The sequence below is a fragment of the Myxocyprinus asiaticus genome, chromosome 22, assembly GCF_019703515.2.
Source record: "Myxocyprinus asiaticus isolate MX2 ecotype Aquarium Trade chromosome 22, UBuf_Myxa_2, whole genome shotgun sequence".
Lineage (NCBI taxonomy): Eukaryota > Metazoa > Chordata > Actinopteri > Cypriniformes > Catostomidae > Myxocyprinus > Myxocyprinus asiaticus.
Genome location: NC_059365.1, coordinates 36189814 through 36217025, shown reverse-complemented (window position 1 = coordinate 36217025; position 27212 = coordinate 36189814). Strand labels below are relative to the sequence as shown.

General features: G+C 36.6%; 1 protein-coding gene across 2 annotated transcripts in view; it reads left to right on the top strand.

Moving 5' to 3' along the window:
• Nucleotides 1-984: 984 nt before the first annotated feature.
• Nucleotides 985-27212, top strand: part of LOC127413414 (nuclear factor NF-kappa-B p105 subunit-like) — a 39607-nt gene continuing 13379 nt past the window's right edge. The window contains exons 1-14 of one of the 2 annotated variants that reach the window (XM_051650559.1): nucleotides 986-1305; nucleotides 2110-2153; nucleotides 2689-2785; nucleotides 7066-7106; nucleotides 7349-7447; nucleotides 13462-13610; nucleotides 13725-13888; nucleotides 15967-16125; nucleotides 20093-20197; nucleotides 23875-23966; nucleotides 24509-24647; nucleotides 25501-25641; nucleotides 25825-25920; nucleotides 26117-26263. In XM_051650559.1, coding sequence (XP_051506519.1) covers nucleotides 2115-2153; nucleotides 2689-2785; nucleotides 7066-7106; nucleotides 7349-7447; nucleotides 13462-13610; nucleotides 13725-13888; nucleotides 15967-16125; nucleotides 20093-20197; nucleotides 23875-23966; nucleotides 24509-24647; nucleotides 25501-25641; nucleotides 25825-25920; nucleotides 26117-26263 — 1468 coding nt within the window. In that variant the 5' untranslated portion in view covers nucleotides 986-1305; nucleotides 2110-2114. Of the gene's footprint in view, nucleotides 1306-2109; nucleotides 2154-2688; nucleotides 2786-7065; nucleotides 7107-7348; nucleotides 7448-13461; nucleotides 13611-13724; nucleotides 13889-15966; nucleotides 16126-20092; nucleotides 20198-23874; nucleotides 23967-24508; nucleotides 24648-25500; nucleotides 25642-25824; nucleotides 25921-26116; nucleotides 26264-27212 lie in introns of both variants that reach the window. The other variant, XM_051650560.1, reaches the window with a different exon arrangement.

The window sequence follows — 27212 nt, the reverse complement described above, 5'->3', positions numbered from 1 at the left end:
GTCTTAATGCAAAATGTATATCTTGTAAATATTCAAAATGATTTTATTTAAAATAATTGCACCTGTAATTACATAATCACACGTCCCTACCAGCAGTCATCATTTGCGTATTCAATCTGGGTCACAAATCTTGTACAAAAACACGAGGTGAATAGATAGAATTATATTAGTTCTCTAAAGCAGGGAAATTCAAACTTTTTAATGCCAAGGACCCCCAAATATGATGTTTCCCTTGCGAGGGACCCTGTTCCTAAAATATAAAGTACTGTAATACCTACAGTAAACATTTATACATATACGTACATCAACCCGTTTATAGTCTCTAAGGGAAAAAAGTGATATTAAGACGTTTCTGAAATTAAATTGTCGTGTTAAAATTAAATTTTATATATATATATATATATATACTGTGTATATACAGTACTGTGCAAAAGTCTTGGGCACATAAGATGCTTCACAAAACATTTGTCTTAAGATGGTTATTTATATCTTCAGTTTTAGTGTGTCAATAGGACATATAAATGTTAGACTCTCAAACATTCTGCGAATAGAATAGAATAGAGGAACAGGGAGCCCTGCAACAGATGTCATGCCCCCCACTGAACATTGTGTCAGTCTGAGATTACATAAAGAGACAGAAGTAATTGAGACAGCCTAAATATATAGAAGAACTGTGGCGAATTCTCCAAGAAGCTTGGAACATCCTATCTGCCAACAACCAAGAAAAACTGTGTCCAGGTGTACCTATATTTGCATTAAACTAATTATACTTAGCAATGTGAAGCATATTTAAGTCAATCTCATTTAAACCTTTTATTTATATTTTACTTTTACCAGGAATATTCCTGCTCAACCAGCTGAGATCTCTCAAAAATTTTTCGCTTTATTACAGTAAAACGTACAGTATTACATGCTCTTCCAGTGGTGTCCACTAGTAGGCGCAGGAGGACGCTTTCAACTCAAGACGTGTTGAACACGAGTGACGTCACAGGGAATTTCCAGTAAGGAAGTCAAACTGTCTATTCAAACGAACGTGTTGAACTCGGCATGATTTATTGCGCTAATTTACAACTGGAGATTAAAATCGATTGATCCTTTGGCCTGTGTAATCTCAGCGGATCTTATGCATATTATGTCCAGCTGACGCAACCACCATCGTGAATAAGAAACCTGCCTTGAACTTACTTTCTATCAGCTTACAGTAGTTGACTTCAACGTAACATGGCGAAATAAGTAGTAACAACATCAACAAAACTTCCCAGCTGCTTGATGTTGATCCTGACCATCGGATATTTATCAGGAAAGGTAAGCAACCCAAAACCTTGGAGATCGAGCCATGCTTGAGTTGCTGCTCATGTTACCATCTAAAGGTTGTTGTGATACTTTGTATCAAGTGCTGCTGAACTTCCTACTTGTGCCTCAGAGGCCAAGTGCACATTTCAGCCATTTAATAAGCTTGTTTGGGTGAGTAATACAATCTCATTATGTTAATGATAATGCTTATTTGTTTAAGGTGACTCAAGGTCCAGCAGAAGAACGTTTTATGAGATATGTAATAGATATAAGGTGAAATGTCCGAAAGCCTAGTGAGCTACGACCTAAACAGCATTTGTGGGCATCGTTGGCGCGTCCAGAATTCGAATCGAAATTACGATTCATCGAATCTTGATTCGAACCAAACAAACGTTTCTATGATTCTTCTAATATGTTACAGTGACATTTTGTTTTATATGAGCGGAAAGAGATGCTCGAGTCTGCTGTCAGCGTTTAATTTGTGTAATACATATGTAACTAATAAAATCTGAGGTAAACCATGAGTTTTTCAGACTTTTGGGTTGAGTTTGAACTTGGACGAACATATGAGGTGTTTGCATCATTTGAAAGACTGTTTCAGTAGCCACAAAATATTTCATAAAGAAAATGTAAATATTATAAAGTAATTATTCCATGGTTCCCTGTATTAATGTAGTCACGTATTAAAAGTGGAAACAAAGCTGCAAACAAATGGTGCTAGAGCTTTTCTCAAGAGCTAACTTCACTTTTCTAGCCCTTGTTTGAGTGAATATCAGAGCTTATGAGGGATTTCATGGATTTTACTATTCCCTTCAGGAAACATGGCTGGAGAAGATCCATACCTCCCGGCTCATGGAGGGGTGAGGAATTTTCTGCACTGTTTTATGTGGAAACACTTTTGAAATTATTATTATTATTAGCAGGAAGTGGATAACACTGCATAAAGCTCTTGTAATTACATTCACAAGACAAAAATAGACATCCGAGCTCTGCGTACCATGCTTTCTGAGTTGTTTCTAACACATATGGCATATAAGCCTGATACTAAATGATTAAATCTGAAACAGGACATATTAATTGGTGTAAATACCACAGCATCAGACAGGAAGTGCCTCTTAGAAAGCTGAGGAGGTTTTCTTTTTTCCTGCCTTCTGTGGTTGCAACTTTGACTCCCTCTACTCAGCACCAAAAACTTTTGAAGCTATATTTGCCATAATCCAGTTTTACCAGGCACTATCGCTCTGAAATAGCAAGCATGATTCATTCTTAGTAAATTCCCTCATCTGTGTTTATACTAAAAAGTCATGGAGCTGTTGATGAAGTGCATTGTTGCTCAAGTTCAGTACAGATCTTTCAATGTGTGTCATTGCATTTGTATTTATATTCTCTCTGAAGTACATGGACTCTTTGGACGCGTTCAGAGAGGAGCAGCTATGGATGCCCATGGACCAGTTTCAGGCCATCCAACACAACAATAATGCACTGAGGGCAGGTAAGAGTTTCCTACAATTGAGTTCTCAGACTCTTCTGACAATCAAGGTCTTGATAATGACTTGCAGAATGGATGAGGAAAGACTAGCCTTTGTTTCCTCTTTTCTTCATGTCCTATTCCTTTCTCAAGAAACACTGCACTCTGCAGAAACTCCAATACACCATGCAGTGTAGCTCGGTGATGCCAAACACTGTAAAGATCACAGAAACATCACAGTTTCTGAACAGATTTTGGTTTTGTGATGTCATACGCAGTCATTCGTGTATTGAATAGGTTTGAACTACAGGAGCAGATCTATTTTTTCCCATGTTTCACTTCCTCATTGGAATGCAGATACATGAACCACTCTTCACCTGTGTGGTTGCATGAGAAACCAACTCTGAGATAAGTAGTTTTGGTGCTGGCAGCTTTCGACATGCTCTCTTGATCTACCGGAGTGTGCATGTAGAGCTCAGAACAGACTACAACCACACTGGAGCTTTTGAAGACTTTAATTTTAGATTCACTTTTGGTTTAGGAATAGTTCACCTCAAAAATGAAAATGTTGTCATAATTGAATCCAAATCTGTATGAGTTTCTCTCTTATGCACAACAGAAAAAATAAAAACATCGAATATTCCAGCACGTCTTTCCAATACAATGGCAGTTGATACGGACTCGCTTTAAAGCTTAAAAAAAGCTACCCGAAAGTGTCATAAAAGTATTCCATGCGACTCGTGTGTCATGTTCCAAGTCTTCCGTAGGCGTTACATTTGAGTAACTAAGCTTTTAGCACTAAAAATAGTGCAAGTTCTGTGAACATGCCACTGTGAACGAGCATCTGTCATAGCGCTCATGAAAAGACAGCCAAAAAGATTTTCACTGAAAAATTACGTACATTTCGGGTAGGGCTGGGCATTAAGACGATATATTTCGTGGCGATGATCTAGAGTGTTAATTGATAGAGATTTTGCTATATCGTGTATATCGCGATATGTAAATAAATATCCATGTTTGTGTTTCTGTTAGTGGGCAGGGGTTCACGTGAAGAGACATGGACAAGGTTTTTCAGCATTGAAAATGTCGGCAAATTCAATTACATTCATCTTGCGTTCTGCGCTTCATAAGCGCTAAATATACTTGTCATCTTCTCAAGCGCATCTCTGTTTCATGTGAGTGTTGCGCGTGCTGTCTCTGGAGCACGCAAGTACGCACGGGTCCAACAGGGTTCCTGATATTTGTGCTCCAGAGACAAGAGCGCAGAGAGGAATCACTCACCTTACTCAATATGGCTTCTCTCGATTTCGCGGCGCAGACAACAAAACGTGACCCATTGGAATTCTACTGAGTTTTTTTGCCTCAAAGCTCTTTGAAGGAAGACCTACAACTCAAACGGCTAGACAGCCCGACATTCTAACCACCACTGACCAAGAAAACAGCTACAACACTGTGTCATGTTCCAAAATAAAGGGTTTTTAAACTACTCACCACATTTACTAAAATTATGTTCAATTATGTTTGATATTAGGAAAAAAAACCTGCCATGTTTGCCGACAGATATTCAGATATTCTCTATAGAGATGACTTAAGTCATTAAAAGCCTATGTAAGTGTTTATTTTTGTTGGATTTCATTTTTTATTTGTTGCATTGCTCTAAGAAGATGTTGAGTTTCTTGAAGAAAGTTAATAGTAATAATAATAATAATAATATTGGTCAACAACATATCAGACTGAAATGTGGCATTATGCGAAATGTAAGGTTGATTTAAAACAAAGTTGGGTGGTTTTTGTTTTGTTTTTGTTTTTTACTTTGTTTGTCAAGTTCCAAGTAACGAGAAAATTATAAGACTACTTTGAAGATGCTAAAATGTAACATAGTTTTGATTTATTTTGGATTTTGTTTAGTCACAACATAATTCCCATAGTTCCATTTATGTTATTCCATAGTTTTGATGACTTTACTATTATTCTAAAATGTGAAAAAAAAAAAAAGAAAGAAATTATAATAAAGAATGAGTAAGTGTTTCAAAACTTTTGACTGGTAGTGTGTGTGTGTATATATATATATATATCGTGACAGAGGGAACAAAACAGTTTATTCACACACAAGATGTATTTTCCCGAACAACGAAATACCCGACCGGTAGAGAATGCACAGATGAAGTAGGTTCTTTGCCAGAGAGATGTTGTCCTTCACAACTGTTGTAAAGCCATCTTTCAAAAAGTTGAACAACACACATTTTAATTGCACTTAATTTTTTTCCAGTTTCATTCGAATTTTTCGTTAAAATAAATAAAAAATAAAGTTCAAAGTTTGAAATCAAGGTGTCTTGCTTTATTGTGTAGGCGTAATCCTAACCCTGCTTAACGAAAATGACCCCATAGTACCACCTAGCATCCAACCAGCGGGAATACCGGTGTTCGTCTGTTTCCTGTGGAGTTTGTTTTTTCTGTAACCAACCGACCAATCAAAACTTGGTTGACCAAGACTCTTCTCACTGACTAACATTTGGTCGACTATCAGGGGGCAGCCCTAGTGACTACCAATGGGAAAGCAGACAGTGAAGCTCCGGTCTTTACAGTTGGATATAGCAGTCAAGTAAAAACGTCTAGACCTGCGACTTGCTGACCTATTGCGATTAAATGCTGTCAGTGTGAATGCTCTATAGCTTCAATGTTCCAATATCCTGAAAGTCATTTGAGAGTCATCAGGCATACTACTTTGGTTTGATGCTGTTTATTCAATCTGAAGATAGAATAATGCATTGAAAATTTGAGTTCAGATCTCAAAACCACTGCATCTGTGGTTTTGAGATCTGTTTTAGGCTTGAGACGCCATCTCATCAAGACCATAATAGGTGGATCATGTTGTAGACTGTACCTATTCACATCATATACACACATAGATCTGGACTGTTTCCTAATGTGATTGTGTTGGTGGACACAGTGACGCTGGGCTGGAGGAGGTTAAATTCTACAGGTCTGACGTGGATTGATTTAGCTCTGCTTCGCGAAGGATGTGGTATCAGTCCCTGTACAGCACAGGAAGAGGCTTACGCTTCTGTTGAAACACGTGGTACAGCGAGAACTAAAGCCTTGAATATACAGAAAACCAGTTGCTAAACAAACATTCCAAAATGTCTCTGTGATTTAATTGGAATTTCAAGTCCCTTTGATTTTCCCGCTTCTGGTTGAATTAACTTCCTAGTCATGTTTGCTCTTATTGCTGTTTGCATTGCATCTCACTGACATTGTAATAGAAGATTACTAGAAAAATGGAAAAATACACAAAAACAATAGCATACTGTCTAAATGAACCATAGATCCAGCAGCAATTACCAACCAGGACAGCTTCAAAACAGGTTATCATGTGGTTATCATCAGATTATTAGTTCAACATAAAAACAACATTCACACAACCAATTCGTAATGGATGTATTTCTGATTCAAACAGGATACTCAACTAAAAACAAAATGTAGGGCGGGGCTTGATTTTATCCATTAGGAATTGATTGGATCCTGGAAACTGACTGTTCCATACCAGAGTTTACATTACATTTTGAAGGACAGCTCCCCGTCGACTGTAGTGACATTTTTGCAAAATGATATTACGTAGTTCCTTACAAGTATTGTGGCAGTTCCAAGGTCAAATGTCCATTGTGTGGCGCTAAAAGCGAGTAAAATATTCTCCGAAACAGATATTTAAATTTAATCAAATTTTTAATCAATAAAATCTACCTCCCAACCCTAAACCTAACAGATTGTGGCTTTTGGCTCACATGTCAGCTCGCGTGCTCTTCAGGACTCGTACCCCGATCCTGAAGACAATTTGATTGCAGTTGAGCAAGCTTGTAAAAGTTGTTGGTTATGTAATGCACATGTTAAAATGTGTCACCTTACAAGTCATGCACTATCGTGAAAGTGTTTAGATGTCATAATATATCATTGTGTGAGGAACAGGGCGAAAAGTAAATGTTTATGAACCTATAATCTGCCATTTCACTCGTGATTTGTGAAAAAATGAATAAAAGTTGTTGTTGTTGTAGCGCCTCTAGTGTTCATTTCAACAGGTAAGTGATGCGATACCTACAATGTTGCACGTAAAAATCATTTTGCCAAAATGTAGGTAAAGATTCTTTGAGACCAGGTTGGCTGAAACAGCTGAAAATGAAAGTTGTTGAATCACTAATTAACTATGTACAATAAGATGAGGATTGTGTATTAAGAAAGTAAATAAGTTCAGTTTTTATTTCAATTTCGAGTGTCATTTGTTTATGTTTTTCCTATCTCTCTTTTTGTAGTCGACGGACCTTCTGTGCGAATTATCGAAGAACCAAAACAGGTAATGGACATGGATTTTTTTTTCTCATTAATTTGTCAGACAACTTCATCATTGAGACTCTCTGTAGATTTTGCTAGTGTTTTGGCAAAGTTTGGTCTCAGTAAGTCACTCATGCTCTATTGTGTTGTTAAAAAAAAACTCCAGATACAAACACACAGTAATGGAAAAAAGGTTGGGCAGGAACTGGTTGCCTGGGCAATGGGCAGTGACAATAACAAACTCATTATCATTTTAATTTCCAGAGGGGCTTCAGGTTCCGCTATGGATGTGAGGGCCCCTCCCATGGAGGACTCCCAGGGGCCTCAAGTGAGAAGAACAGGAAGTCTTACCCACAAGTGAAGGTAGCTTCAATGACCCATTTTCTTACAGTTTGCAGTGGTTGGTTTATGAAGTTTAGATTAAGACATTGATAAACCTTAATGTTTGCTATTTCTTTAGTGCTTATTAAAAAAAAAGCAGCTCACTGTCTTCTTAGTTGATTATTAACCATATTGATCATTGCAATAAAAATAACATTTAAACATTTCGATTATACTTGAAGCAAATATGTATTTTTTTTATTTTTTAATTCTATCATAATTTTGAGAAATTTCAAGGTGAAGTGGGTAATTTCTGTATCCCTAGCAGCACCAAACGGAATTGCAAATAATACCTATTTTCAAACAGGTTTCCCCAACATTCCTTGTGTATGCTTTCAGTCGGACAAATAGATATTCACGCCCCAAACCTATGCCTTTGGTTGATCCAGTGTTTATACTATGTCTGGCTGGGATAAAAGAAAGTATTTAAACATGGAAAAAATTACACACTTCACGTTTAAGATTGAAAATCTTCTATTGACTTACTTTGTTAGAATGTCCGCCATTCAAAATCTAACTGACAGCAATGACGTCACTCTAATATTTGCATTCTGAATTGAAGTGTTCTTTCTTGCATTCATTTGCATACTAAATTGCGATTGGTCTTTTCTGTCTTGCATATGTTTATGCAAAGACGATGTCACATTTTGTGTTTGTGACTCATGTACAGCCAACGGAAAACAAGATGCGTAATGAGTGTCATGTCTGTGGAAAAGCGTATTCATTAGAGGTAGACTGATATATCGGTTTTACCAATTAATTGGTGCTGATAGTTGCTTTTTAGAACTATTCGTTTTCGGCAAAAATCTATGCCGATAGGTTTTCCGTCATTTCAAAATAAGAGTCCCCGGTGTTTCGGGCTTGTTTATACTTAAAAGTCCTGCGTTATGCATGTCATTATGGGATTTTGGTATAAAATCTGTATCTTGGATTTTATCTATTTTGGACTCTTTGCCTTTACCTGACATAGAAAAGAAAGAAAAAGATTTGTATAAATTTCTATAAATCTATTTTAAAAACTATAGACAGATTTATCGGTTATCTGCCTTTCCCACCACCGTAGTTATCGGTATCGGCAAAATCCACTATCGATCGACCTCTAGTATTAATTTATGTATTCATGTATCACATAATGCAACATTTAATTTATGTAGAACCAAAGCATAAAATTTAAGCCTACCTAAAACTTTAACGCAATTTTTTATTTATTTATTTATTATTTTTTGAAAAATTGCTCTTTGCAAGCGGGGTCTAAGAATTATTTCTTATTTTTTCCAAACCTGCCATTTGGGTGAATAATAAAAAATTTTTTTATATTTGCTGGACAGAAATGTTTCTTACCGGGCATAAAACTATACTATCATTTTAATTAAAAATCATATATTTTTGCACCTATGACCGTGGAAATATTTTTCTTTCGATATTTGCGCCAATGAGCGCAGTTCATTTATTAGCCTGTCTCTGTGTGAAATGCTACACCTCATTAAAACAATGATACATACAATTTGTACAACTCAAGTGGTTTAATCCATGTCTTCTGAAGAGATATGATAGCTTTGGGTATATCTATTGCCACATGGAGTTCTGGAGGAAAGAAAAATGTAGGCATTCTAGATACATATACTTCTTATGGGAAATTTTTCACTGAGATAAACGCTATTAGAAGATGCGCAAGGTGAGGTGCAACAGTGAGTGATCTCAATGTTGCAGTTACTAAAATCACTTGACAAATGGCCAACTGACTGGACAAACTCTTTGCTTGCACATGGTTATTTCCTTCAGGAAATGCAAATCTTTTTTGCCATGCAGGTCTAGAAAGACCTGTGTGACGTGGTTTTCACTGTGGCTCTTTTCAGCAGATAAATAAAGCTTATGCAGTATCTTCTGGATCACTCGGCTAAAAATAGTGGCTGCCTATCTGTGTCAGGTCAATTATTTTGGACACTCATTGGCTGATAGTTGGGGAAGTGAGAGAGAGAGAGAGAGAGAGAAAAGAAGCAAACAAAAGGGAAAGAGAGGGCAGAAAAGAATGAAAGAAAGACTCTGTTCTCTGTTAATATGTTCTCCTTTATGATGAAAGTCAGTTTGGGAATTTCCTTAATGTGTCACTGAGGTAATTAGTGGGAAGACTCGTTCTGTGTGATGCGGTGTCAGAGATGGGAAATGAAGTGTGTGGCAGCTCGCCCCCTCTCACTCCAACACACTCCGACTGACATGCAACAAACATACATGTAAAGTGTGTGTGTGTGTGTGTGTGTGTGTGCGCGCGCTTTCCACATACACTTCTGAGTGATGGGCTGTGGACTCTGAGATGCCAAATGATTGGTTTATTTCAGTCCAATGTTTTACAAATTACCTTACCGTAACTGGGTGGCGCAAGTTTCGGAACAATGAATAAGCATTGTTGACCTGTAAATTTGGGCAGGCGTATGCTAATTTCAGAATCCTGGGCATTTCAAAATGACAAAAAAATAAAATAAAAAATATTGGACTGGGGAGGAATTTTTGACTTCAAAAGATGAAGGAAAATTTGATTCCTGAAATGAGCCCTTTTTTATTTTCATACAGGTTTATTGTATGGATTTCAGGTTTTATGTTATATATATTATTGCTCGCACCAAGGGAAATTAGCTCATTTGTTGCCCACACTGCACATTAACTGTCTGCTCAGCTGTCAATAGCTTCAGTGTTTGAACCACAGCCAGATCTGAGTGATGTAGGGTATAATTGGTCATGTATGTTTTTATGTATGGCATCAATTCTTTCATGATATCGTATGACGTTTTGATCTTTCTAGAGGGCTTGTGTTTGTATTCTTTGATATCGGCTGGGTATTTTTTTCTGGGGGTTGATATTTCTATGTGCATGAGTAATTTTGTCCTAGAGAATACGTATTATGAGCAACATTTGAACTGGGCCTATAGAAACCACCACAGTCAAACCACAGCCCTGTATATGAGTCAAAAAGGGATTATTTTAATTTGAAGGGATGATTAACTTTTCTCATCAATGATTGTGATTTACTTGTACTTCAGGTCACCACGGAAGGGATGAGCGCTTTTGTTTTTTTATTGAGTTTGCTCTTTCTTGTCTTTATTTAGCTTTAGAGATTCTCTTGATAATAAAGACCGAATTATATTGTGGAAAAGTTCACAAATAGTCCGCCCACTTTCCCCGTGAAAGCAGGGGATTCCCACACCGAAATGAGATTACATACCTGTGACATTCCTTACCTTTTAATGTCTTCTGGTTTGCCTTTTAGATTTGTTCTGAAAATCATCCCAGTATTTACAAAATTATTGTCTATAATTTTACTATAATTTTTATTATTATTATGGTCTATAATAATAATTATTATTTGTAATGTTATAATTATGATAGTGTTATTATTTACTGATATTTTATCTTAATGTTAATAATAATAAATCATAATTAATTCTTATAACTATTAATTATAATATAATTATTGTATAAATAATTAATTATTATTACCTGTAATATTATTTGTAGTATTATAATTATATATTATAATAATAATATTATACTAATCGTTGATGTTATTATTTATTAATATGTTATCTTATAATGATTGTTATTAATAATAAGAATAAGATTAAACATTAATTATTAATTGTAATTATTTATGATAATAATATAATTATAATATTAGAGACTAATTAATTATAGAATATAATAATAATAATTGTTATTATTATTATTTATAACATTATTATTATAATTATATTTATTAGTGTTATTTACTGATACAGTATTTTATCTTATTAATAATAATAATTACTTCTTATAACTATTAATTATAATGATATAATTATTGTATAAATAATTTATTATTATTACCTGTAATATTATAATTATTATAAATTTATATTCTATTAATAATATAATAATCGTTGGTGTTATTGTTTATTAATATTTTAGCTTATGATTGTTATTAATAAGAATAAGATAGAACATTAATGATTATTTATAATTATTTTTTATAATAATATCATTTTAACATTTAAAGAGAATTATTATTATTATTATTTAATATTTTTATTACAATCAGGGATTAGAAACTGTTTTCAGTTTTTAAGTTAAATGCTGGTAGTTAGTAACGTTATCATTTTTTTCCGATAATTTTCCATGAAACCAAACACCAATTGTTTATCACTGTAAACTTTCAGAATTACACCATTTCTTGTTTCCTGTTGTCAAACATAATATACATTTTGACTGTTAACTATCAGGTAAATCATAGTGTTTACTTCTAAAAAAACTTAATTTTGTTTTACTATAAAATTGCATGTATTGTCTTGATAAAAAATATGTTTCACTGTACATTATAAGGTAACTATCAGTTAACCAATTAACAGTTTTTACTGCAGCATTTTTACATTATTCTTCAGTTGAAATTACTAACATTATTTACAGCGTTGAGTAGGGATCTCAATTTTCAGACATGTTCATAATTGATCATCATGGAAATTAACAATCAATGAACTGATTCATCGTTAACATTAATACCGCAAAATGCACATGGAGGACTCCAAATAATATGTGCATGTAGCCTACAGTTGAAATATAATTTAAATTAATACACTTAAGAAATGCAAGTATTGGCATTTTCCCCTTAAAATATTTTAGTTTTATATTTTATATAAATATTTTAGTATAATTTGAATACATTTATGTTTAGTATGATTTTGTGAATTGTTTAATTAGCTAATGAATTACTGTTAATAATAACTTGTATTCACGATGTATAACTTGTATTCATATTTGATTTCTTTAAAACTTCACATTGTGGATCACAGAATATTTTGGACCTTTTTTATTTGAAATTAAGTTAAATCAGAGCACGCTGCATAAACACAGTAGCCTACATAACATACCGTAGTATAACATACCGTTTCTCTTGTGCTGATGAGTGTCAGCTGAATCTGCTTTCCCAGCGATCACTGACGTAATAGTAGGTTGGGATGAAACAAGGAGACCAGCGGATCAACAGTGCTTGTTATACTTTAACACACTATTACGGTGTATGCACAAAACATAATGTTAATTTATAGAGAAGCGCTCCAACACGGTTTACATTAAGCTTGCTTCATCCTCTTCTGTGCATCTTCTTCTTCTTATGCAGAGAAGACATGACATGCAGACTGTATAGACAGCATTATAAAAGACTGCTGGCATGATTACTGAAATTAATTAATCGACAATCGATAAGCCTAATCGATCAAATTATTAACGCAGGTTAATCGATTATCGATTAATCATTAACATCCCTAGTGTTGAGACCTTTTTGACAGCTATAGAACATTACTACATAAAGTAGGTTAATAATTTTTAGATAAATTCATTTAACCCGAACACTTCTCTCTCAATCTTTGCCAGCGACAGAACAAACAGTTCTAAGAAAACTTGACACTGATGGTAACAGCAACAGTAACTAAGGGAGTGAGGGACGGATGACCTGCTTATATTATTTTTATCCAGAGGATGCAAGCTCTTCCTCATTTTCTCCCCTGCGGGGATTTAAAACTGATTGGAACTCTATCGTTTCAACTTGTATATCACTCACCGCTAGCACAATGTAGTCTCGTTTTAAATGGAATGTTATAACCCATTCTTTTATTTAGTTCTAACTGGTTACCACATGGCAGGAGGCAGCGGAATGCCGTAGCCAGAACGAAAAAATACTGTTTCTGCACAGAAAGAACCAAATTGGAAAGATTTAGTTTCTAATCCCTCCCGATTATAAAGAGGAATTCTTCCACTGAGTAAGATAGGTCAGTAGTTTACAGGCTTTCTAAGGCTCTCTATGCATTAATATAGAATTCAGTTAGTGTGCGGTAACAGATGCATGTCGGCTATTTTACAATCGCTTTGAATCTGGCTAGTCCAGTCAGATTTTAGCACTGGAACTTATTTATTTTATAATTGTGATGTGTCATCCTTTTTTGTTTTTGTTCTTTTTGTTTGTGGGATAACAGATCTGTAACTACCAGGGTGCAGCGCGAGTGGTAGTTCAGCTGGTGACCAACACTCCGGAGCCCCATCTCCACGCTCACAGCCTGGTTGGCAAACATTGCGATAAAGGAATCTGCATCGCTGACTTGCAGCCGAAAGATTCATGCATCAGGTCAGAATTTTTTCCCCAACATACATTTAGCTAATTCAGATCAATAACACTCTTGGTACCTATAATAATGATGCTAATAGTCATAATCAATGTTTTCTTTCAAATGACTTGCAGTTTTCCTAACCTGGGTATTTTGCACGTGACAAAGAAGAACGTGAGTAAAGTTCTGGAGGAAAGAATGATCGAGGCCTTTAGGATGGGATATAACTATGGTGTGTTCATCCATCCTGACATAGACACCCTCCAAGGAGAGGTCCGGATGCCCAGAGATCTCGCAGGTAGGAAATGTGTGTGTGTGTGTGTGTGTGTGTGTGTGTGTGTGAGACTTGGCAGTGACATTGATTACATTCATACTGCATGTGGAGTTTGGTGGTTTACTCTAGAGGGACTAACCTTGTAATAAGAATACTGATCCCTGGATTAGAGGTCGACCGATAGTGGATTTTACCGATAACTAAGTTGGGCAGTACCTGCCGATAACCAATTAATCAACCGATATTTTTTTAAATTGATACTGAAAGAAAAAGTAACACTCAAAGTAAAATAGTGCTGAACTTTATTCCAAAAGTAACCAGTACTGACTGAACCATGAAAATGTATTTACTTTTTAAAATGAAATAAATATATAAATATTAATATCTATGAACTACTGTTTGAATTTTAAAATCAGCAGAATTTTAAATTGACATTGTTCACTTAGTCCACAAGAGGGCGCAATAAATACATAAACCATTCAGCACCATTATATTATTGCATAGAACATTTCTATCCTGGCTGTTAAAAAAGAGCATTTCATTTTCAACTAATGTGCATAAAATAAATAAATAAAAAGTTTAAGTTGGTCCATATTCTCAAATGTTAAGTCAAAAGTAAAATGAGGGGGGAAACGCTTCAGTAGACAGTTGACATGGTTACACTTGCACTGATTCCTACTATTCCAGACTCAAGCTTCATAATAACAGCGAAATACCACATTGTTTTTTATTCAGTACAGTTGTATGTAGAGTAGCAATATTCACAGATAGCAGTGGTATTCAGCTGAACTCGTGGTGAAGCGGCTCAGACTATGAGCACAGGCTAGGGGCTGTTCAAACAGATGGAACACAACAGACTGGATCTCAAGACACACGTTTTCAAGTTTAACAGTTTCCTGACAAAGCATTTAAACATCTCATTGCTTAACCTGAGAAACGCTTATAAGAGAGCAAGACGCAACAGCCAAAGACCTCCATCAATTGTAAGGGGCTGTTCACACCGAACACTTTTGCAACCATCCATTTGTTTTTCTGTGTAAACGCATGCTAGACGAATGACTTTGTTTCTCTTTGTTTTTGTTTATTCAGCGTCTCGTGCTGGGGCACTGTTTTTTAGATGATGTGTCTAATTAAAAAGAACTTTAATAGCATATTGAGACACCTGCTTTCTGTTAAACTGTATTTGTTGCGCTGTGTCTAGCCTTTTTAGCGCAAGAATGTGATCGAACTGAAGTCATCATATTACAGTGAGGATACAAATTTTTAATTGAAATCATTAATTGTTTCTGATTTGTTTACACGTTTCTCTTGGCTGCATGAAGATATTCGTTTGCTTTCTCATGTCACTAGCTATAAATATGCAACTTTGCTGGCTAACGAATGCATAAACTTGACCAGCTGGATATAAACTAATGCAAATAGATGGTAATAAATGGTAACAATCATGACATTTAAACATTTGGGTGGGACTTGTGTATATTTTTGTCACATTGTTCTAACCGCTTGAGGTTAGTTTTAATGTTAGTGTCCTCTCAGCCTTGTTGGCAAACATACTGCTGTTCTCTACTAATGCAGCATCTAGCCAACAAATTAATTACTTTATAATGAAATGACAACATGTACTGTAGTGTACTGTATACATACCTTTTCGTTGTTTAAGTTTTAAATCCACATCTCAAGTGTTCCGCTCCATGCAGTGTGTAGTCACACATGTCAAAACAAACACCACAAGGCATAAGTGAAGTGATCGCCTCTAGAGGCTGCTCTCATACTGTATAATGACAACGGACCCATCCCTGCTGCTCCAGCACCGGACGCAACAGGGAAAAACTATCAGTGTTTATTTTTGCCGATAACCAATAGTTCCAGAAATCTATTATCGGTGCCGATTAATCGGCAAAACCGATATATTGGTCGACCTCTACTCTGGATGGACTGTATGGCTGATCTCTTGATGAACTAATTGCTCTAAAGTTTTGGTTCACAGAAAGGCCTAATGATCCTTGATTATTTTAAAGGAATGCCTGAGGTTCAGAGCTATTAACAACCAACTATAACCAACCTCAATATATCCTGACCATATCAGTCGGAATGTATTTCAGATCATGAGAGGAACCTGATCAGCAGTGCGGCCGCTCATCAGGCCAAGGAGATGGATCTGAGCGTGGTGCGGCTCATGTTTACGGCCTTCCTGCCTGACAGCGATGGAGGGTTCTCTCGTAGACTGGACCCAGTAATATCACAGCCCATCTTCGACAGCAGTGAGTGTCTCAACCTTTTCAACTTTAAAACATTTTGTTTTTAATTTACAAAGTTGAAATACTGTACATAATTGGCAGTAAAGTCCAATGTATACTTCGATTTTTGTCTCGTCTCATCTCCCCTAACCTCTTCCCAGAGGTGGGTCCAAGTCATTGTTTTGCTTGTCACAAGTAAGTCTCAAGTCTTTGCATTCAAGTCAAGACACAAGTCAAGACAGGCAAGTCCCAAGTCAGTTCCCAAGTCAAGACAGAGAGGTCCAAGTCAAGTCCCAGGTCCTCAACTTAAAGTGTCAAGCCTTAATGCTGCACAATGTAGGATTTTTTTGGTTAAAAATGTAAAAATTGCCATTATTGATCGAGTACATAAACAATCAGTGTTCAAAACAATGTCCTTACCTTACCGTGATTCACTATGGTAAACCTATAAAAATGAATTGATTTTGAGTTCGATTTGGCGCAAAATTGCTGGCTTATGACATTCATCCTTGCATCATTACGTCATGTCCGCACACACAGATGGAGAAACGAACTATGCTGTTTAACTCAGTTCAGTAACACTCACACAGGTGTTAACCGATCGCGATGTATCTACGTTGTCCAGTGAATTTACTGTGACATGCTTAATATGTATGACTTCTGAAATTGACTTCTTGTAATCATTATATTACATATTTAAGCATATTATTTTTACGTTTAATAAAGTATATTTTATCCCCATCATTATTGAATCCTCATTTTATATTTTTAGTTCACGGTGTGATTGTGTGCATTGCATAGACGTGCTATTTTAGTATAAAAATATAGTATAAAAATAATAAAGTCTTCTGTTGAACTCATATCAGCCATATCACGAGTTGAACCGCTTAAATTGAAAATAGTAGTACAATCCAAACATTAATAGTAGATAAAACACTTGAATAATCATATTAAGATCTACTGGTGGTGGCTGACAGCTTGTCCTAACCAGACGCAATGCAACGCAATAAGATTAGATAAGATAAGGAAGCGGAGAGAAAGTAAGAATGAGCCAGTATGTCTCCCCACTACCGTTCTGAACAAGTGTGTGTGTGTGTGTGTGTGTGTGTGTGTGTGTGTGTGTGTGTGTGTGTGTGATGTGTGTGTGACAGAGCTCCGGCTAAAGAGAACAAGACCTCAAGCACAACATTTGGTAGGTGTGACACCCTCGGCCAAAATCAAGTTGTTGTGAACCGGCTAGTGTAATTCAGCATTAATATACTGTAATAACAATAATTTTAGATCCATTTGTTGACTGTGCTGGCCAGCATGACGTAGCAGAAATAGAAACCATTTCAAAAATAGAAAGCGATGTTGCTCGTCATGTGTTACGGCTGGTTAGGACAAAAACTCTGATTAACATGGAAAAGATACTGTACCTTTTATCGCGTGTCGCGGCATCTTGTCCCGTCTGGTTAGGCACGGCGTGAGGAGAGTCCACTGTTCTATTTAAAAGTGCTTTGAGTGTAGTGTCAGAAAAGTGATTTAAGTGTAAAATTCGTTCAAGTAAGTAAGTAAGTTTCAAATGTTTAATTGTATAACATAATATCAACATGAAAATAGCACGTTATGACTCCAGCTCCAGTCGTGATCACACACAGTCGATGTCCAGGTGACTCAAATTGGGAGATTCATCCGCCAGAAGAACAGTGCTAAAACACGACTGACGTGATGTATTTTTCCACAAATTGCTTGCAATTTTAAATTTCAACCACAAATGTCGCTAGAGAGCACAAAGTTACGTAGTGCAACTTTAAACAAGTCATTAGTGCTCTTTGCCTAAATTAGTTGTCAAGTATTAATCAATATAGTAATTACACCCTTCACAGTATTAGCACATTTTAGCACAATGTGTGGACTTTTCAGGCAGTCCCTTACCACACCCTCCACAGCATCTGCACATTTTAGCACAATGTGTGGACTTTTCAGACAACCCCTTACCCTTAAATTAACTTAAATTAACATTTTGGAAAGATTTTGCCTTGACACCATCTGACCACTGGTCCACAGTGCATCTTTTAGTTGTTTTCAGCAATGAGGAATGCAAAATAATTAACACCAAAACTGTAGTTGCAGTGCACTGAGCTCTGTGAAACTAAGTATCTAGCTAGCTAACCCAGCTAACATGATAAGTTAAATGCTTCCGAACCATAGCTGACGTGTAACCATTATCAATTTCAACTTATCTCTGTCTGTGAGTTTTCAGATGCCTCACAAAATTGGACGTTGTTGACGAAGCAACTGTACATTTTGAACCACAGCTTGTACATGTTGCAATACTTTTGTTGCCTTAAATATTGTACTCTTTATATCCAAGTGAAATTACCTTTGGTATCATTTTGCTGTGTCATCCTTAAATGTGCAGTTTTCAAACTTGGTCCTACTCTCGTGGAAGTTGATTGATTGGTTGTCTGATTGGTTGAATGTGGAGCATGGAAATTCAGATTTTAAAATCAAATGAATTGTTGATTGGGGAAGAGAATCATTGATTTGCTGCACATTTGCTGCACATTTTTACATTTCTAGTATGGATCTATGTTTTCAAATGGATGAATATTTAGTTGTGGCTCTGCCCTACCTGCCCATATGGACAAGCCTCGACTGTGTATACAGTAATAAAATCAGAGACCCTCTCCTCGATTCACATTCATCGTGCATATCGCCACCGGATTTATAGTAAAAAAAGACTTAAACATTGATGTTTCTTAACCACATGAATCATTTTGCTTCTAAAGATTTGAATTTAACTATTGGAGTCATATGGATACATTTTACACAGCCTTTATGTGCTTTTTGCAGCTTCAAAATGTTGGTACCCAGTTCACTTTTCAACAAATTTAGTTAAGGCAGGATCTATTGTCAGTTCGCATCCACTGAATAATTTCTGTCAATTCTGATTATTTTGGTCATCTCTCCACATGTGCTTGGACCCCAGTGATCGCTGCTTGCAGCTATATTCTCTTTTGTTTTTTTCCTTGTCTTCTCTTCTTTTCTCTTTTTGTCTCTCCTCCTTTCTTCTCTTTTGTCTCTTCTCATCTCAACTCACATCTCTCCTTTTCTCACCTCGTTTCTTCCCTTTTTTCTGACCTCTTCTTGTCTTGACTCTTCTGTATTTATGTTTAATAAAAATAGTGCAAGTAATTTTTTTGAGTAGAGGCACGTCATTATTACTAGAGCTGTCTGGGCTTCCAGAGCCCTTAAAGGGTCAAAAGCTCAGACGAGAAGAGTTGAGATGAGAAGAAACGAGAAGGGACAAGACGAGATGTGAAGAGATGAGAAAAACAAAGAAGAGGGGAGATTAGTTGAAAAAAGACTAGAAGAAATGAGAAGAGGTGAGACGAGATGAGACAAAAGACAAGATTAGACGAAAAAAACAAGAGGAGGTGAGACAAGACAAAACAAGAAGAGACAAGAGAAGAGGCGAGATGAGATGAGAAGAGAAGAAATGAGACGAGATGAGACGAGAAGAAACACATGATAAGCGAACATGAATAAACAATCTATAATGATTCTAAGGTCATTTTTAGCTGTTATTCCACCGATGCTTGTAAATATGTGTCTGGTGTTGTGAGCTCGTGGACGCGCACACAACAGCCCCACTGCTGAAAAAAATCCTACGGTAATCACTGTGAGTGTTGTCTTTTTGAGTCTCACTCTCGATCTCACTCTCTTTCTCTTTCTGTCTCTCTCTTCTTTGTACTCTCACTCTCTGAAGGAGAACAGGTGAGTATTGCTTCCTCTCTCACACTGAAATCAGTTCTTCAATTTCCCCTCCCTTTTCTCATAATTTCTCTCTCAGTTTATGCCTCTCTCCTCAGCACTATCGGCACTTGTTTATGCTCATAAAAAAAGACAGCCAATGTTCCCAAGAAAGGAAAAACAGAGCAACCCACAATAAATAATTATATGACTTGTTTCTTTTCTAACACCTGTCTTTCTTGTGGCTTCTCAGAGGCCCCGAACGCCTCCAATCTGAAGATAGTGCGGATGGATCGGACTGCTGGCTGTGTGACGGGTGGAGAGGAGGTCTACCTGCTGTGTGACAAAGTCCAGAAAGGTTAGAAAGCACTGAATAAGTAATTTAACTAGATTTAGGGGGACATAAAGGGGATAAATATAATGGGGACAAATCATGGAAAGCTCATTTTAAAGAAAATAGTTTGGTGTATGGTGTAGGCATATGCTAACATTCCCAATGCAAAGCTGTCCCCTGTCCACCGAGACCATTTATTGAAACTAAGCTACGGAAATGGCATGTTCAGAAATCGTTGTGTTATGATGTCATAACAATAAGCACATGAGCATATAACCACCCACATTTACATGTCTGCACCTGTTCAGCAACTTTGTGGGATTGTTTTTATTTAACATGTGAAGAGGTCTTAAAGATAGCAAAACAGCCTGCTTAACTTGTATAGAAGTGTAGAATATGGCCCCTTTAAAGTTCAGTGACGTGTGAGATGTAGGATTCATATTTTCCAGTCTACTTGACTTTATCTCTGAAATAAAGTTTTGTATTTTTGAATGAAACCACCTATAAACAAACCTCTTTCAAATTATTTTAGCCTTTAACCTACAGATGATTAGCCACTTTTTCCTGTGTCGTATGCTGGACGCTCTGGTCCTCTCATAAAGGAAGTTTTTACTGTATATTTCCAGCTGTAGGGAATTCCCCATCTCATATGTAAATCAGGGGGCAGGAGAGAGCTAAATAAAAGTGTGCTGTATATCAGTTATTAACAAACCTACTCTGCATTACTATTCTTTCATCTTGTTTCTTTCTTCTTTCATTCTTCTCTTCTATTTTTATTTCATCTAGCCTCTTCCCCTCTTTTCTCGTGTTTTCACGTCTCATCTTGTTTCTTCTTGTTTCTTCTCTGCTCATCTGGTCTCTTTTTGCCTCTTCTCATCTCTTCTAGTCTGATCTCATCTTGCCTCTTCTTTTCTTGTCTTGCCTCCTCTTATTTCTTCTTGTCTCATCTCGTATCATTTCTTCTCTTCTCATCTCACCTCTTCTCTTGTCTCTTCTTGTTTTGTCTTCTCACTTCCTCTTGTTTTTTTAGTCTCCTTTCGCCTCTTCTCGTCTCTTCTCATTTGTTCTCGTCTCTTTTCAACTAATCTCCCCTCTTTGTTTTTCTCGTCTTTACATCTCGTCTTGTCCCTTGTCATTTCTTCTCATCTGATCTCATTTTTGCTCTTCTTTTCTTGGCTTTACTTGTCTCTTCTCATTTCTTCTCATCTCATCTATTTTCTTCTCATCTCATCATACTTTTTCTCTGCATTTCTCGCCTTTTCTTATCTTGTCTCACCTCTTCTCTTTTCTTCTCGTTTTCTCTTCTCACCTCTTCACGTTTCTTCTCATCTCTTCTTTTCTTGTCTCGTCTTGTCTCATCTTGCCTCTTCTCATGTTTTCTTGTCTCTTTTCATGTCATTCTTTTCTTACCTCTGCATGTCTCATCTCTTCTCATTTCTTATCTTCCTCTCTCTTCTCTTCTTGTCTTATCTTGCTTTTTCTCTGCTGTTGTGACCTTTTTTCTTCTCTGTTCTCTTCTTGTCTCTTCTCATCTCTTCTTTTCTTGTCTTGTTTCATCTTGCCTCATTTCTGCCCGTCACTTCATTTCACCTCACCTCTTCACTTCTCTTCTCTTCTTGTCTTGTCTCTGTTTGTCTCATCTCTTCTCTTCATTTCTTGTCTCTTCTCATTTCTTCTCATGGTCTTCTCTTGTGTTGTTTCATCTCGCCTCTTCTAATTTCTTCTCATCATCTAATCGTATCTTTTCTTGCATGTTCCCATCTTTTCTGGCCTCTTAATGTCTCGCCTATTCTCTTCTCATCTTGTTTCTTCTTTTCTCATCTCTTCTTGTCTTGTCTCATCTCGCCTCTTCTCTACTTTCGTCATCTCTTATTTCTTCTATTCACTTTTCATCTCACCTCACCTCTTCCATTCTGTTCTCATCTCTTCACATCTCTTCTCGTGTCATCTTATCTCTTCTCGACTCTTCTCATATCTTCTCGTCTGATCTCATCTTAACTCACCTCTTCTCTTCTTGTCTCTTCTTGTCTAATCTCTTCTCATCTCATCTTATTTCGTTTCTGCTTTTCTCGCTTCTTCTCATTGTCTCTTCTCTTGTGTTGTCTTTTCTTGCCTTTTTTTTTGTCTTGTTTTTTCTCATCTTGCCTCTTCTCATTTCTTCTTGTCTCATTTCTTCTCATCTCATCTCACCTCTTCTCTGCTTGTCTTTTCTCTTCTTGTTTTGTCTTGTCTTGCCTGCTCTTGTTTCTTCTCATCTAATCTTGACTCTTCTGGTCTCATCTCTCCTCTTCCCTTCTTTGCTCGTCTCTTCACATCTCATCACGCCTCTTCTCATCTCATCTCTTCTCTTCTGTCTCTTCTCTTTTTGTCTTGTCTTGCCTCCTCTTGTTTCTTCTCGTCTAAACTTGTCTCTTTTGGTCTCATCTCTTCTTGTCTCATCTTGTTTCTTCTCTACTTTTATCACCTCTTTTCGTTTCTTCTCTTGGTTCGTCTTATCTTGTCCTGCCTCCTCTCGTTTCTTCTCATTTGATCTCATCTTGCCTCTTCTTTTCTCTTCTTGTCTTGCCTCTTCTCGCCAATCTCATTTTGCCTCTTCTTAAATTTTCTTGCCTCTTATTATATCATCTTGACTCTTCTTCTTTCTTCTCTTCTCATCTTGTCTCGTCTGATCTCATCTGGCATCTTCTTTTCTTTTTTTTTCTCCCCTATTCTCCCCAATTTAGAACGCCCAATTCCCAATGCGCTCTTAAGTCCTCATGGTGGCGTAGTGACTTGCCTCAATCCGGATGGCGAAGGACGAATCTCAGTTGCCTCCACGTCTGAGACCGTCAATCTATGCATCTTATCACGTGGCTTGTTGAGCACGTTACCGCGGAGACGTAGCGCGTGTGGAGGCTACACGCTATTCTCCGCGGCATCCACACACAACTCACCACATGCCCCACCGAGAGCAAGAACCACATATTATAGCGACCAGGAGGAGGTTACCCCATGTGACTCTAACATCCATAGCAACTGGGCCAATATGGTTGCTTAGGAGACCTGGCTGGAGTCACTCAGCACACCCTGGATTCGAACTCGCGACTCCAGGGGTGGTAGTCCGCATTAATATTCGCTGAGCTTCCTAGCCCCCCCCCCCCTCTTTTCTTTTCTTGTCTCATCTTGCCTCTTCTCATTTCTTCTTTTCTCATCTCCTCTTGACTCTTGTTGTTTCTTCTCTTCTCATCTAGTCTTGTCCTGTCTCTTGTGTTCTCTTGTCTCTTCAATTAATAAAAAGTTAAAAGGGTTAAACCTGAAATACATCATATACATAAATGTTCTACACAAACACACTTCACTGAAGCATTTACAAAAACTAAATGCAAGCTCTTGAATGTTTTCAACAAGGATGTCAATCCATATCAGGGCAATTTCATTACCCATTACTGATGTCATTTTCTCTGTCAGCAATAGTCATAGTAAATTAATCTTTAAAAATATTCTTTCTGATCATGTGTTGTGCATGTCAGGTGCACCACTAAAAGAAGTTGTTCTGCTGTGTGGTAAACCATGGCTTTTACGGAAGTAAAATGTGTGCTTTACTGCATGTATGTTTGTAAGAAGTAGTTTCCTCTTTCCCTGTTGGTTCTCAGTAATGTAATTTACTCATTTGTAACACATACTCATATGTGATGATGTCATTGTTTTTGTTGTTGTGATAGATGATATCCAGGTGCGTTTTTATGAAGATGATGATTCAGGTTTTACCTGGGAAGCGTATGGGGATTTTTCCCCCACTGACGTTCACAGACAGGTCAGCACAGACTTCCTGTCTAGACACACTGCTGTACTGCAACCCCACTGTGGCACTCATTTTGGCCCTGCTGATTTTTATTTGAATGATTATTATGACAGTTCTTGAATGTCTGCATTTTTCCACTGATGCAGATAGAACACCATATTAAAATACTACTACTTAATCTACAGCGCCATGGCAAAATAAATTGTTTTGTTGTAAGAAATGAAAATTAAGAAATTATTAATAAAAAAAAAAAGAATGTTGTGTTACCATATATGTTACCAAAAATAGTATTGTTTTAAGTAGTTTTGTTTAGTGTATGTAGTTATGACCATTTATAGCTATTTAGGCTTTGTTTTAGGCTACTGTTTTAGGTAATGTGGCCTTTCTAAACTTTTGCCTGTAGTTTTGCCAATAATCTAATGCCGATGATCATTTGCAGATTTTGACCTTCAGAATGCAGTTTCATGTTGACTTTAAGTAAAAGTGATTTTATGGTGTTATTATTATGATTAATAAAATGAATGGGTTTTCCACCTCTCATTTCCATCCCATAGTTTGCCATTGTCTTCAAAACGCCCAAATATCGGGACCAGAACCTTCAGAAGCCCATTTCTGTATTTGTGCAGCTTAAGCGGAAATCAGACAACGAAACAAGTGAACCCAAGCCATTTACCTACCATCCACAGATCATAGGTACAGTACTTATCCAGCTCACTAAAGCCAGCTGTGCACTGCATGATTTGAACTCTCCTTTGCTATTGTAGCTTGTTAAAATTTATAATACCACCCCATATTTTGGATAAAGCTCATGGCAGGCTATACAACATCAACTGTATTTTTTAGGAATTTTCCTTCTGCAAAGATCCTAAAATTGTTATTTTAGACTACGATGATTTTTTTCATATATATATATATATATATATATATATATATATATATATATATATATATATATATATATATGTACACACACTACTGGTCAAAACTTTTGAAAGACTTGACTGAAATGTTTCTCATGATCTTAAAAATCTTTTGATCTGAAGGCGTATGCTTAAATGTTTGAAATTAGTTTTGTAGACAAAAATATAATTGTGCCACCATATTAATTTATTTCATTATAAAACTAGAATTTAATACAAAAAAAAAAAGTTTTTGAAATTGATGACTTGGACCAAATAATAAAGAAAAGCAGCCAATAAGTGCCCAACATAGATGGGAACTCCTTCAGTACTGTTTAAAAAGCATCCCAGGGTGATACCTCAAGAAGTTGGTTGAGAAAATGTCAAGAGTACATGTCTGCAAAATCTAGGCAAAGGGTGACTACTTTGAAGATGCTAAAATATAACACAGTTTTGATTTATTTTGGATTTTGTTTAGTCACAACATAATTCCCATAGTTCCATTTATGTTATTCCATAGTTTTGATGACTTTACTATTATTCTAAAATTTTTTGAATGTTTTTCAAACTTTTGACATACATATCCTTATTTCCATATTGTGTAGGCTTACTATTCCACTGAATCTCTCTTCTAAAACTGTGTTTAGACAAAGAAGAGGTCCAGAGAAAGAGACAGAAGACCTTGCCAAACTTTCAGGACTACAGTGGAGCGGGAGGTGGAGCTGGAGGCATGTTCAGAGGAGGAGGGGGTGGGTCTACAGCAGGGGGCGGTCCAAGTGGAGGAGGAGGTATATCAACATGGCATTTCACTTAATAAATCAATTCAAAAGCCTATAATCCCACATTGCACTGTTTAGATTCAACAAAGCTTTAAAACAGAAATGGTCATGTATGCTGGCTGAAATATTTCCAAACCATTTTTGTTGTGGATAAATTTTTAGGTCAAACTGTTTTGCGGTTTTGTCTTCTAGGACATTACTTCCAGGGCTATCAAACCTATAACAATTATGGGTCTGGATACAACTTCTCTGCAGGAATGGGAGGAGGTGGGACCACCATAAAGCATGGTGAGTTTATAAACTGTCAATCGACCTACCCTCAATGCAGTGGCTTTGACAATACACTCAACAATTAAAACAAAACTCTAAAAAAGCTTCCCAGTTCCGTAAATTCCAGCTTTCAAAGTCATATGAGAGAAGGTTATGGTTGGCTGAAGAAAATCCAGTTTCTCAACAGTGAGTGTGGGACTCTCTCCACTTATAGCATCTCAAGACCCTGTGGAAGACAGTGATGAAGACAGTGATACAGATGATGATCCAGCAGCAGGTGGCGTGGTGCGAATCTGTGCCCCACCTGAAACTGTTGATGGGAGGGTAGCTTGTGAGGACACAGATCCCACGGAAGCCACAGGTGAGCATACTAGGACTATTAGCTTAAAGCATTTGATGACTTACAACTTTAAGGAATAGTTCTTCAAAAATGAGAAATCATTGTCGTATCAAACCCATATGACTTACTTACTTCAGTTGAACATAAAAGGAGAAATTTTGAGGAACGTTTACATAGCTTTTTCCCATCCAATGAAAGCAGCAGTGACCAGGGGCTGTCAAGGACAAAAACACCATTTAATGCTTATGAAAGAAGTCCAAATGACTTATGCACTGTATTCCAAGTCCTCTTAAGCTATACGATAATGTTTTTGTCATTATTTTTTTAAATCTCATTCATGCATGTGCATATTCAAAGTTGACCCATCACACCAATGACATTTAGCATCAATGCCGTTAAACCTGACACAACGTGTTTTCATGCGTCAAGTTTAAATATGTAAATACACAAATGAGATTTGAGAGAGAAGGGGAAGAATCACTGATTTAGGCTAATTTGCTTGCTTTCCAATTCACTCAGTTGGGCTTCTGTTTAATGTCTTGCATAATAATGTTAAGAGACCACAAGAGGGTGATATAACATTTACTGAGGTCGCAAGGCACATGTGCCGCAACATAGGATGGGTATTTTAGAGCTCCTTGCACAGGATGCATACACACAAAATTTACAAAGGTTTTTGTACTTCAAGAATGAAAGTGACGTTGATGAGTTTGCAGGTTAGTGTATGAAACTTGTTTAACTGCGCAAACTGAATGATTAGACATTATTATGTAATTTCCAGAATGTATCTTTGAAGAGGTTTCATTCAAGATGGCAACCACAAAAAGACATACTTGTAACTGAAAATACATTGTGTAGGCTCTATGAAAGGTGCGTATACACAGTAAATCATCCACTGATGGCTAGAGTAAATAATCTTTGTCCTTTGTTAATGATTTGGATCGAATTTAATGGAAAACTATGCAAGTTA